The sequence below is a fragment of the Eumetopias jubatus genome, unplaced genomic scaffold (assembly GCF_037043125.1).
Source record: "Eumetopias jubatus isolate StellerSeaLion01/CBP00866 unplaced genomic scaffold, mEumJub1_p1.0 scaffold_11, whole genome shotgun sequence".
Classification (NCBI taxonomy): Eukaryota; Metazoa; Chordata; class Mammalia; order Carnivora; family Otariidae; genus Eumetopias; species Eumetopias jubatus.
In genome coordinates this window covers 95,836,317-95,849,734 of record NW_028274817.1, presented here as the reverse complement: position 1 = coordinate 95,849,734, position 13,418 = coordinate 95,836,317, and the positions used below count along the sequence as shown (strand labels likewise).

General features: G+C 38.9%; 1 protein-coding gene across 3 annotated transcripts in view; it reads left to right on the top strand.

The window, feature by feature from the left end:
* Positions 1-13,418, top strand: part of CFAP47 (cilia and flagella associated protein 47) — a 519,587-nt gene that overhangs the window by 226,204 nt on the left and 279,965 nt on the right. For 2 of the 3 annotated variants that reach the window (XM_088028500.1, XM_088028501.1), the window contains exons 34-35: positions 8,569-8,666; positions 8,952-9,068. In XM_088028500.1, coding sequence (XP_087884626.1) covers positions 8,569-8,666; positions 8,952-9,068 — 215 coding nt within the window. The remainder of the gene's footprint in view (positions 1-8,568; positions 8,667-8,951; positions 9,069-13,418) is intronic. The other variant, XM_088028499.1, reaches the window with a different exon arrangement.

Here is a 13,418-nt window from a genome sequence, read left to right as displayed (position 1 = left end):
GTTTTTTCTTTTCCAAGCAAAGAAAAAAATTTTTTGACTATTGCTCAAATTCCATAAGATATCCTTTTTCTTTTTTTTTAATTTTTCTCATTGTCCTTTATTCATCAATCCATTTTCCTTTTTAAAAAAAAATTTATTGTTATGTTAATCACCATACATTACATCATTAGTGTTTGATTTAGTGTTCCATGATTCATTGTTTGTGCATAACACCCAGTGCTCCACGCAGAGTGTGCCCTCTTTAATACCCATCACCAGGCTAACCCATCCTCTCACCACCCCCAGTTGGTTTTTTAGAGTCCATCATCTCTCATGGTTCGTCTCCCCCTCTGATTTCCACCCCTTCATTCTTCCCCTCCTGCTATCTTCTTCTTTTTTTTTTTCTTAACATATATTGCATTATTTCTTTCAGAGGTACAGATCTGTGATTCAGCAGTCTTGCACAATACACAGCGCTCACCATAGCACATACCCTCCCCAATGTCTATCACCCAGCCACCCCATCCCTCCCGCCCCACCCCCATTCCAGCAACCCTCAGTTTGTTTCCTGAGATTAAGAATTCCTCCTATCCGTGAGGTCATATGATACATGTCTTTCTCTGATTGACTTATTTCGCTCAGCATAACACCATCCAGTTCCATCCACGTCATTGCAAATGGCAAGATCTCATTCCTTTTGATGGCTGCATAATATTAAATTGTATATATATATAGATATATATACCACATCTTCTTTATCCATTCAGCTGTCAATGGACATCTTGGCTCTTTCCACAGTTTGGCTATTGTGGACATTGCAGCTATAAACATTGGGGTGCACGTACCCCTTCGGATCCCTACATTTGTATCATTGGGGTAAATACCCAGTAGTGCAATTGCTGGATTGTATGGTAGCTCTATTTTCAACTTTTTGAGGAACCTCCATACTGTTTTCTAGAGTGGTTGCACCAGCTTGCATTCCCACCAACAGTGTAGGAGGGTTCCCCTTTCTCCGCATCCCTGCCAACATCTGTCATTTCCTGACTTGTTAATTTAAGCCATTCTGACTGGTGTGAGGTCGTATCTCATTGAGGTTTTGATTTGGATTTCCCTGATGCTGAGCGATGTTGAGCACTTTTTTATGTGTCTGTTGGCCATTTGGATGTTTTCTTTGGAAACAATGTCTGTTCATGTATTCTGCCCATTTCTTTTTTTTTGTTTTTTTTAATTTTTTATTGTTATGTTAATCACCATACATTACATTATTAGTTTATCATGTAGTGTTCCATGATTCATTGTTTGTGCATAACACCCAGTGCTCCACGCAGAACGTGCCCTCTTTAATCCCCATCACCAGGCTAACCCATCCCACCACCCTCCTCCTCTCTTAGAACCCTCAGTTTGTTTTTCAGAGTCCATCATCTCTCATGGTTCGTTTCCCCCTCCAAATTATTTCCCTTCATTATTCTCCTTCTGCTATCTTCTTTTTTCTTTTTTTTTAACATATGTTGCATTATTTGTTTCACAAGTACAGATCTGTGATTCAACAGTCTTGCACAATTCACAGCACTCACCATAGCACATACCCTCCCCAATGTCAATCACCCAGCCACCCCATCCCTCCCACCCCCCACCACTCCAGCAACCCTCAGTTTGTTTCCTGAGATTAAGAATTCCTCATATCAGCAAGGTCATATGATACATGTCTTTCTCTGATTGACTTATTTCACTCAGCATAACACCCTCCAGTTCCATCCACGTCATAGCAAATGGCAAGATCTCATTCCTTTTGATGGCTGCATAATATTCCATTGTGTATATATACCACATCTTCTTTATCCATTCATCTGTCGATGGACATCTTGGCTCTTTCCACAGTTTGGCTATTGTGGACATTGCTGCTATAAACATTGGGGTGCACGTACCCCTTCGGATCCCTACATTTGCATCTTTGTGGTAAATACCCAGTAGTGCAATTGCTGGATCATATGGCAGCTCTATTTTCAACTGTTTGAGGAACCTCCATACTGTTTTCCAGAGTGGTTGCACTAGCTTGCATTCCCACCAACAGTGTAGGAGGGTTCCCCTTTCTCCACATCCCCGCCAACATCTGTCATTTCCTGACTTGTTAATTTTAGCCATTCTGACTGGTGTGAGGTGGTATCTCATTGAGGTTTTGATTTGGATTTCCCTGATGCCGAGCGATGTGGAGCACTTTTTCATGTGTCTGTTGGCCATTTGGATGTCTTCTTTGGAAAACTGTTCATGTCTTCTGCCCATTTCTTGATTGGATTATTTGTTCTTTGGGTGTTGAGTTTGATAAGTTCTCTATAGATTTTGGATAGTAGCCCTTTATCTGATATGTCATTTGCAAATATTTTCTCCCATTCTGTCGGTTGTCTTTTGGTTTTGTGAACTGTTTCTTTTGCTGTGCAAAAGCTTTTTATCTTGATGAAATCCCAATAGTTCATTTTTGCCCTTGCTTCCCTTGCCTTTGGCAATGTTTCTAGGAAGAAGTTGCTGCGGCTGAGGTCAAAGAGGTTGCTACCTGTGTTCTCCTTTAGGATTGTGATGGACTCCTCTCTCACGTTTAGGTCTTTCAACCATTTGGAGTCTATTTTTGTGTGTGGTGTAAGGAAATGGTCCAGTTTCATTCCTCTACATGTGGCTGTCCAATTTTCCCAACACCATTTGTTGAAGAGACTGTCTTTTTTCCTTTGGACATTCCTTCCTGCTTTGTCGAAGATGAGTTGACCATAGAGTTGAGGGTCCATTTCTGGGCTCTTGATTCTGTTCCATTGATCTATGTGTCTGTTTTTGTGCCAGTACCATACTGTCTCGATGACGACAGCTTTGTAATAGAGCTGGAAGTCCGGAATTGTGATGCCACCAACTTTGCTTTTCTTTTTCAACAATCCTCTGGCTATTCGGTGTCTTTTCTGGTTCCATAGAAATTTTAGGATTATTTGTTCTATTTCTTTAAAAATAGTTGATGGTATTTTGGTGGGGATTGCATTGAATGTGTAGATTGCTCTAGGTAGCATTGACATCTTCACAATATTTGTTCTTCCAGTCCATAAGCATGGAACGTTTTTCCATTTCTTTGTGTCTTCCTCAATTTCTTTCATGAGTATTTTATAGTTTTCTGAGTACAGATCCATTGCCTCCTTGGTTAGACTTATTCCTAGTATCTTATGGTTTTGGATGCAATTGTAAATGGGATCGACTCCTTAATTTCTCTTTCTTCTGTCTTGTTGGTGTATGGGAATGCAACTGATTTGTGTGCATTGATTTTATATCCTGCCACTATACTGAATTCCTTTATGAGTTCTAGCAGTTTTGGGGTGGAGTCTTTTGGGTTTTCCATATAACATATCATATCATCTGTAAACAGTGAGAGTTTGATGTCTTCTTTGCCGATTTGGATGCCTTTGATTTCTTTTTGTTGTCTGATTGCTGTGGCTAGGACTTCTCATACTATGTTGAATAGCAGTGGTGATAGTGGACATCCCTGCCACTTGCCTGACCTTAGGGGGAAAGCTCTCAGTTTTTCCCCATTGAGAATGGTATTTACTGTAGGTTTTTCATTGATGGCCTTTATGATTTTGAGGTACATATCCTCTATCCCTATACTCTGAGGAATTTTAATCAAGAAAAGATGCTGTACTTTGTCAAATGCTTTTTCTGCATCTATTGAGAGGATCATATGATTCTTGTTCTTTCTTTTGTTAATGTATTGTATTACGTTGATTGATTTGCGGATGTTGAACCAACCTTGCAGCCCAGGGATAAATCCCACTTGGTCGTGGTGAAGAATCCTTTTAATGTACTGTTGGATCCTATTGGCTAGTATTTTGGTGAGAATTTTTTTGCATCCATGTTCATCAAGGATATTGGTCTGTAAATTTCCTTTTTGATGGGGTCTTTGTCTGGTTTGGGGATCAAGGTCATGGTGACCTCATAAAACGAGTTTGGAAGTTTTCCTTTCTTTTCTAATTTGGAACAGTTTCAGAAGAATAGGTATTAATTCTTCTTTAAATGTTTGGTAGAATTACCCTGGGAAGCCATCTGGCCCTGGGCTTTTTGTTTGTTGGGAGATTTTTGAAGACTGCTTCAATTTCCTTAGTGGTTATGGATTTCTTCAGTTTTCTATTTCTTCCTGGTTCAGTTTTGGTAGTTGATACATCTCCAGGAATGCATCCATTTCTTCCAGGTTATCTAATTTGCTGGCATACAGTTGCTCATAATATGTTCTTATAATTGTTTGTATTTCTTTGGTGTTGCTTGTGATCTCTCCTCTTTCATTCACGATTTTGTTGATTTGGGTCCTTTCTCTTTTCTTTTTGATAAGTCTGGCCAGGGGTTTATCAATCTTGTTAATTCTTTCAAAGAACCAGCTCCTGGTTTCATTGATCTGTTCTACTGTTCTTTTGCTTTCTAGTTCATTGATTTCTGCTCTGATCTTTATTATTTCTCTTCTCCTGCTGGGTTTAGGCTTTAGTTGCTCTTTTTTCTCCAGCTCCTTTAGGTGTAGGGTTAGGTTGTGTATTTGAGACCTTTCTTGTTTCTTGAGAAAGGCTTGTATTGCTATATACTTTCCTCTTAGGACTGCCTTTGCTGCATCTCAAAGATTTTGAACAGTTGTGTTTTCATTTTCATTGGTTTCCATGAATTTTTTTAATTCTTCTTTAATTTCCTGGTTGACCCATTCATTCTTTAGTAGGATGATCTTTAGCCTCCATGTATTTCAGTTCTTTCCGACTTTCCTCTTGTGATTGAGTTCTAGTTTCAAAGCATTGTGGTCTGAAAATATGCAGGGAATAATCCCAAACTTTTGGTACCAGTTGAGACCTGATTTGTGACCTAGGATGTGATCTATTCTGGAGACTGTTCCATGGGCACTCGAGAAGAATGTATAGTCCGTTGCTTTGGGATGGAATATTCTTAATATGTCTGTGAAGTCCATTTGGTCCAGTGTGTCATTTAAAGCCTTTATTTCCTTGTTGATCTTTTGCTTAGATGATCTGTCCATTTCAGTCAGGGGGGTGTTATAGTCCCCCACTATTATTGTATTGTTGTCAATGTGTTTCTTTGCTTTTGTTATTAATTGCTTTATACAATTGTCTGCTCCCATGTTAGGGGCATACATATTTACAATTGTTAGATCTTCTTGTTGGATAGACCCTTTAAGCAGGATATACTATTCTTCCTCATATCTTATTACAGTCTTTGGTTTAATATCTAATTTGTCTGATATAAGGATTGCCACCCCAGCTTTCTTTTGGTGTCCATTAGCATGGTAAATGGTTTTCCGCCCCTTCGCTTTCAATCCGGGGGTGTCTTTGGGTCTAAAATGCAGACAGCATATTGATGGGTCTTGTTTTTTAATTCAATCTGATAGCCTGTGTCTTTTGATTGGGGCATTTAGCCCATTTACATTTAGGGTAACTATTGAAAGATATGAATTTAGTGCCACTGTATTGCCTATAAGGTGATTGTTACTGTATATTGTCTGTGTTCCTTTCTGGTCTATGCTGCTTTTAGGCTCTCTCTTTGCTTAGAGTACCCCTTTCAATATTTCTTGTAGGGCTGGTTTCGTGTTTGCAAATTCCTTTAGTTTTCGTTTGTCCTGGAAGCTTTTTATCTCTCCTTGTATTGTCAATGACAGCCTAGCTGGATATAGTATTCTTGGGTGCATATTTGTCTCGTTTAGTGCTCTGAAGATATCATGCCAGTCCTTCCTGGCCTGCCTGGTCTCTGTGGATACGTCTGTTGCCAATCTAATGTTTCTACCATTGTCGGTTACATATCTCTTCTCCCGAGCTGCTTTAAGGATTTTTCTCTGTCTCTGAGATTCATAAGTTTTAGTTTTAGATTTCAGGGTATTGACCTATTTTTATTGATTTTGAGAGAGGTTCTCTGTGCCTGCTCGATTTTGATGCCTGTTTCCTTCCCCAAATTGGGGACATTCTCTGCTATATTTTGCTCCAATATACCTTCTGCCCCTCTCCATCTTTCTTCTTCTTCTGGGATCCCAATTATTCTAATGTTGTTTTGTCTTATGGTATCACTTATCTCTCGAATTCTGCCCTCGTGATCCAGTAGTTGTTTCTCTCTCTTTTTCTCAGCTTCTTTATTTTCCATCATTTGGTCTTCTGTAACACTGATTCTCTCATCTGCCTCATTTTTTCTAGCAGTTAGTGCCCCCATTTTTTATTGCACCTCATTAGTAGCCTTTTTGTTTTCGACTTGTTTAGATTTTAGTTCTTTTATTTCTCCAGAGAGGGTTTCTCTAATAACTGCCATGCTTTTATCAAGCCCAGCTAGTATCTTTAAAATCATGATTCTGAACTCTAGTTCCAACATTGTACTAATGTCCCTATTGAGTAGGTCCCTGGCAGACAGTACTGCCTCTTGTTCTTTTTGTTGAGGTCATTTTTTCCATCTTGTCATTTTGTCCAGAGGAGAATAGATGAATGAGAGAAGAAAATGCTAACAGGGTAACAACCTCCCCAGGAAATATACTCTAAACGAATCAGAAAAGACCTGAAACCTGGGGGAAAGACAGGGAAAGAAAGATAAAAGAGAAAGAAAAAGATAAAAACAAACAGAAACAGAACAAAAGAAAAACAATATGATCAAATATGATCAGGCTGGTGCATAGATCAGTGCCACACACTAGATTTTGGGTTTATTTTGCTCTGTTAGAAGGAAGTGCCTCCCAAAATTTTAAAGAAAGAAAAACTTATATATGTACAAAAATAGGGGTTGATATGATGAAAGGATGGAATATGACTGTAAAGATGAAATTTATAAAAATTTTATAAAAGGACTTGATAAGAAGTTGTTTGAAAAAAGAAAGAGGATTTAAAAAAAGAAGGAAAAAAGGGGAGAGAATGTGATCAGGTAGGAGACTAGAACAAAGCCATACAGTAGAGATTCAGGGTATATTTTGATCTGTTTGAAGAAACTGTATCTGAAAATTTTAAAGAGAGAACAACTTATATATATATACCAAAAATAAGGGTAACTACTATGAAGTGATAGAATATGACTCTTAAAATGAAAAATAAAAATTTTTTTTAAAAAAGGGATTGATATGATGTTGGCTGAAAAAGGGAAAAAAGAAAAATTAAAAAAAAAAGACAGATAAAAAAAATTAACTTTGAAAGACTAAAGAATCCTGCTAAAAAACCAATGGATTCAATGTGCAGTATTCCCCTAGCTCTAGGGTTCTGCTGTTCTCATTGATTGGTAAACTTGGTCTTGGCTGGCTGTTCTTGCTGATCTTCTGTGGGAGGGGCCTGTTGCCGTGGTTCCCAAATGTCTTTGCCGGAGGTGGAATTGCCCCGTCCTTGCTGGGTTCGGGCTAAGTATTCTGCTCGGGTTTGCCGTTGGGAGCTTTTGTTCCCTGCAAGCTTTCTGTACAGCTTTGGAGGGAGAGTGAAAATGGCGGCCTTCCATTCTCTGCCCCGGAGGAGCCGAGAACTCGGGGCCCGCTTCTCAGTGCACCCCCAGAGAAAAGCAATCAGTCACTCCCGTCTCCCCGGTCTTCAGCCGCACTCCGTGCTCATCCGGTCTGTGACCGAGCTTTTCTCTCTCTGGCACCTGACCCTGTGTGGAGTCTCTAAACCCAGCAGATCCCGCGGTGCGCTCCTGCGCCACTCCTCCCGGGGGAGGAAGGGGAGTCTCCCCGGATCTGCCACTTGTTGGGTCCCTGCTGGAGGAGCAGTGGCCCGACTGGGCTGCGGATCACAGTTTATGGCAACCCCAAGCTGAGAGCCCGCGCCTTGGCTCCGTCCCTGCAGCCGGCTTTCCCGCTCCGATACCTGGGAGCTCTGCCGCACTCAGGCACCCCCGGTCTTTCTGTGACCCCGAGGGTCCTGAGACCACACTGTCCCGGGAGGGTTCCACCCCCCGCTTAGCCACTGCAGCGACGTCCCTCACCGGAGCCGACTTCTTTAAAAGTTCCGATTTTGTGCTCCGCGGCTCTATCACTTGCGGGAAGAGGCATATAGAGGCCCCCTCCTCCGCCGTCTATCCTCTGGAATATTGCCTCGGATTCACTTCTCCGCACATCCTACTTTCCAGAAAGTGATCGCTTTTCCGTTCAGAGTTATTGGTATTCTTTTCTTCGATCTCCTGTTGAGTTCGTAGGTGTTCAGAATGGTTTGATGCCTATCCAGCTGAATTCCTGAGACCAGACGAAATCCAAGTCTCCTACTCCTCTGCCATCTTGCTTTGCCCCCCCATCAATTCATTTTCCTTTTGACGGAATAGAAAATTCCAGATCATTTCTTCGTTCTTTTGTATGTCACTTTGGAAGAAAACGTATCAAGGATCAGTGATTCCTTGAAAACCAGGGAAATAAAGCCACGCACATGTTCTGTTTTCCTTTTTGTTTGAACTGGGCACTAAATGTTCCACAATGAGAATGATTTTGAAAGCATTTTTTTCTATGATGTCTGCCAATTTTAAATACGTTCTGTATTATATAGTGACAATATGAGAATATATTCAGACAGATACCATAAGTTATCTTTTTTAGAAAAGTAAAACATGTTATATTTACTCTCTTTTTTGGAACAGGAGTTATTCCCTCTGAGAGATGGATATTAAATTTTGACAAAGATCTTTTAGATGGCCTTGTTTTTGCAACACAGTTGGGAGCCTATTGTCCGTTTTTGGTAAGAGTCTTTTTTATGAAACGTAGTCTTCTATTATTTGAAAGAACTTAGTAATTAAAATTCACAGTATTTTTTATAAACTGATATTTTTCAATGTTTTAATTTAAATCACACCTGAATCTGAATGACCAGCATTCCCTTTCTGTTTATTTCGGTATTTTGATTGTAATACGCTACTACTGACAGATGTTAATACTTAAATGATTCTTTGCCGAACTAAAGAGAAGAGTTAAAAAGCAGTAATTTTTATTCCATTACTAAAAATTTGATTGTTGTCTTTTCCAGATTGAATCTCATTTCGAAAAAATGTACACACAACCAAAAAATTCGGAACAGTATCTGCACAATTGCCTGATTATTGTGAATGTACTTCATGAAATTGGCTTTGACATGGACATACAGGTGCGTGGCTATATATCACATATTCCATAAATATCAATTTCTTCTTTTTGTATTTTTTCGAGCTTCACCAGGTATGATTGTTAAATAATAATTGTATATATTTAGTATGTAAAATGTAATTTTTGTAGGTATACAATGTGTGATTGTACATATATAATGTGAAATTATCACCAGAGCCAAGGTAATTAACACATCCATCACCTCACATAGTTACCATTTTGTGTGTGTGTGTGTGTGTGTGTGTGTGTGTGTGGTGAGAACACTTAAGATCCAACATCTCCTCATTTCCCCCATCCCTCTCCATGGGCAGCTATCATTCTACTCTCAGACTGCATGGGTTTGACTTTTTTAGTTTCCACATACAATTGAAATTATAAAATACTTGCCTTACTGTGTCTGGTTTATATTACTTAGCATAATGTCCTCTGGATTCTTCCATGTTATCAAAAGTAACAGGGTTTCTTTCTTTTTTATGACTAAATATTCCATTGTGAGTATATATCATGTTTTCTTTTTTTTAATTTTATTTTATTTAAATTCAGTCAGCCAACATATACTACATCATTCGTTTTTGATGTAGTGTTCAGTGATTCCTTAGTTGCGTATAACATCCACTGCTCATCAGATTATGTGCCCTCCTTAATACCCATTCCCCAGTTACCCCATCCCCCCACCCACCTCCCTTCTGCAACCCTCAGTTTGTTTCCCAGAGTCAAGAGTCTCTCATGGTCTGTATCCCTCTCTGATTTCTTACCATTCAGTTTTCCCTCCCTTCCCCTATGGTCCTCTGCACTATTCCTTATATTCCAAATATGAGTGAAACCTTATGATAATTGTCTTTCTCTGATTGAGTTATTCCACCTAGCATAATACCCTCCAGTTCCAACCATGTTGATGCAAATGATAGGTATTCATCCTTCCTGATGGCTGAGTAATATTCCATTGTATATATAAGCCACATCTTTATCTGTTTGTCTGTTGAAGGACATCTTAGCTCCGTCACCAGTTTGGATATTGTGGACATTGCTGCTATGAACACAAGGGGTGCAGGTGCCCCTTCTTTTCACTACATCTGTATCTTTGGGGTTAATACCCAGTAGTGCAATTGCTGGGTCATAGGGTAGCTCTATTTTTAATGTCTTGAGGAACCCCCATACTGTTTTCCAGAGTGGCTGTACCAGCTTGCATTCCCACCAAGAGCGTAAGAGGGTTCCCCTTTCTCCACATCCTCGCCAACATTTGTTGTTCCCTGTGTTGTTAATATGAGCCATTCTAACTGGTGTGAGGTGGTATCTCATTGTGGTTTTGATTTGTATTTCCCTGATGGCAAGTGATGTGGAGCATTTTTTCATGTGTCTGTTGGCCATTTGTATGTCTTCTTTGGAGAAGTGTCTGTTCATGTCTTCTGCCCATTTCTTGACTGGATTATTTGTTATTTGGGTGTTGAGTTTGAGAAGTTCTTTATAGATCTTGGATACCAGTCCGTTATCTGTAGTGTCATTTGCAAATATCTTCTCCCATTCCGTAGGTTGCCTTTTAGTTTTGTTGACTGTTTCCTTTGTCATGCAGAAGCTTTTTATCTTGATGAAGTCCCAATAATTCATTTTTGCTTTTCTTTCCCTTGCCTTTGGAGACATGTCTTGCCAAAACTTGCTGTGGCCGAGGTCAAAGAGGTTACTGACTGTGTTCTTCTCTAGGGTTTTGATGGATTCCTGTCTCACATTGAGGTCTTTCATCCATTTTGAGTTTATCTTTGTGTATGATGTAAGGGAATGCTCCAGTTTCATTCTTTTGCATGTGGCTGTCCAATTTTCCTAGCACACTTTGTTGAAATGACTGTCTTTTTTCCAATGGATATTCTTTCCTGCTTTATCGAAGATTAGTTGACCATAGAGTTGAGGGTCCATTTCTGCGGTCTCTGTTCTGTTCCATTGATCTATGTGTCTGTTTTTGTACCAGTACCATGCTGTCTTGATGATCACAGCTTTGTAATACAGCTTGAAGTCAGGCATTATGATGCCCCCAGTTTGGGTTTTCTTTTTCAACATTCCCCTGGTGATTCGGGGTCTTTTCTGGTTCCATACAAATTTTGGGATTGTTTGTTCCAGCTCTGTGAAAGATGTCGATGGTATTTTGTTAGGGATTGCACTGAATGTGTAGATTGTTCTGGGCAGCATAGACATTTTAACAGTGTTTATTCTTCCAATCCATGAGCATGGAATATTTTTCCATTTCTTTGTGTCTTCCTCAATTTCTTTCATAAGTGGTCTATAGTTTCTAGAGTACAGATCCTTTACCATTTTAGTTAGGCTTCTTCCTAGATATCTTAGGGTTTTTGGTGCAATTGTAAGTGGGATTGATTCCTTAATTTCCTCTTTTTTTCAGTCACGTTGTTAGTGTATAAAATGCAACTGATTTCTGTGCATTGATTTTTTATCTTGCCATGTTGCTGAATTGCTGTATGAGTTCTAGCAATTTTAGGGTGGAGTCTTTTGGGTTTTCTACGTAAAGTATCATTCATCTGCGAAGAGAGGGAGTTTGACTTCTTTGCCAGTTTGAATGCCTTTTATTTCTTTTTGTTGTCTGATTGCTGAGGCTAGGACTTCTAGTACTATGTTGAACCTAATGGTGAGAGTGGGCATCCCTGTTGTGTTCCTGACCTGAAGGGACAATCTCTTAGTTTCTCCACATTGAGAATGATATTCACTGTATGCCACATTTTTTTTATGCATTCCTACATCGACAGACAGGTTTTTCCATATGTTCGCTATTGTGAATAATGCTGCAGTTGAACATGGAAGTGCAAATATCTCTGAGATGCTGGTTTCATTTCCTTTGGATATATACCCAGAAGTAGGGACGCTGGACCATATGGTAGTTCTAAACTTTTAGAGGACCCCCATACTGTTTTCCATTATGGCTATAACAAGGCAGATTTCCACCAACAAAACACATATAAAAATTCTCCTTTCTCTACATCCTTGCCAACACTTTATCTCTCCTCTTTTATATAATAGGTGTGACGTAATATCACATTGTGGTTTTGATTTACATTTCCCTCATGGTTAGTGATGTTGAACACCTTTTCATGTACCTGTTGGCCAATTGTATGTTTTCTTTGTAAAAATGTTAGTTGACTCCTTTTAATAATCTTTTGTTCATATATTTTAAATCTAAATTGAAACCATCTTTTTGTAGGGTATTGCTAAAATGTGGCATTTGAAATATGACTTCATAGAAATCTACTGTATATTTCTACATATGTATAATTGTGTATATCCAACTGTGCATAAGAAAATAGTTCTAGTGATTTGTCCATTTTTCTTAAACCCTAAGAATGAAGCTTGAGTGATTTAGTAGCACTACCCAAGCTCTAAGAATGAATTAAAGGAGATTTATTTGAATATAGATGTATTATCATTTTTTAATTTAGTAACTAAAAAGACTTTTTTTCACTTTTGTTTTAAAATACATATTCATGTAGAGATCAGAATGGCAATATACATTATTACATTTGGATCCCCATGTTATAATTCCATCTGTCCTTTCACATCAAGTCCTCAGTAATAACCAAATCCTATTATATAGTATATATCTATACTATTATATAGCAATAATCAAACACATTATATGCTTACTATTTTTTGAGCCCTTTGTTAGAGTAATGAAGTAGTATAATAAATGATTTCTTGGGGTTCCTGGGTGGTGCAGTTGGTTGAGAGTCCTACTTGGTTTCGGCTCAGGTTGTGATCCCTGTGGTGAGATCGAGCCCTGCATTGAGCTTTGCACTCAGCATGGAGTCTGCTTAAGTTTCTCTCTCCCTCTTCCTTTGTCCCTCCCTGCCTCCTATCCCACTCATGGTCAGTCTCTCTCTCTCTCTCTCTCTCAAATAAATAATCTTTAAAAAAAATGATTTCTTACTTTGAAGAATATACAAAATCATTGAATTATCAAGATATATTCCTGTTCAATGATAAATAACATTTTACTCATGTCATTGTCAGTGTATGTGAAAAACAAAGTACAGAATTCAGATAAGGGAAGAGATCAATATGATCTAGATTGATCCACCAAAGACTTTGCGGAGAAGGCAGGACTTATCTGGAGTCTTGAAGGTGGATTGGATTTGGATTGGTAGTGGTAAGAGAGGAAAGTGTTCACTCAGAAGAAATGGCATAAACAGAATGTCAAATGGAATACATGACATACAGTAAGGAAATTCTGTGAATAGGTTACCTTAGTTGAATTTTGGGATTAGAAAAATTGATAGAGGTATATATTGGGATACTGGATATCAGTATAAAAAGTAAGAAGCTTACCATCTGGGTATTAGAGGACTGAAGGTATTTG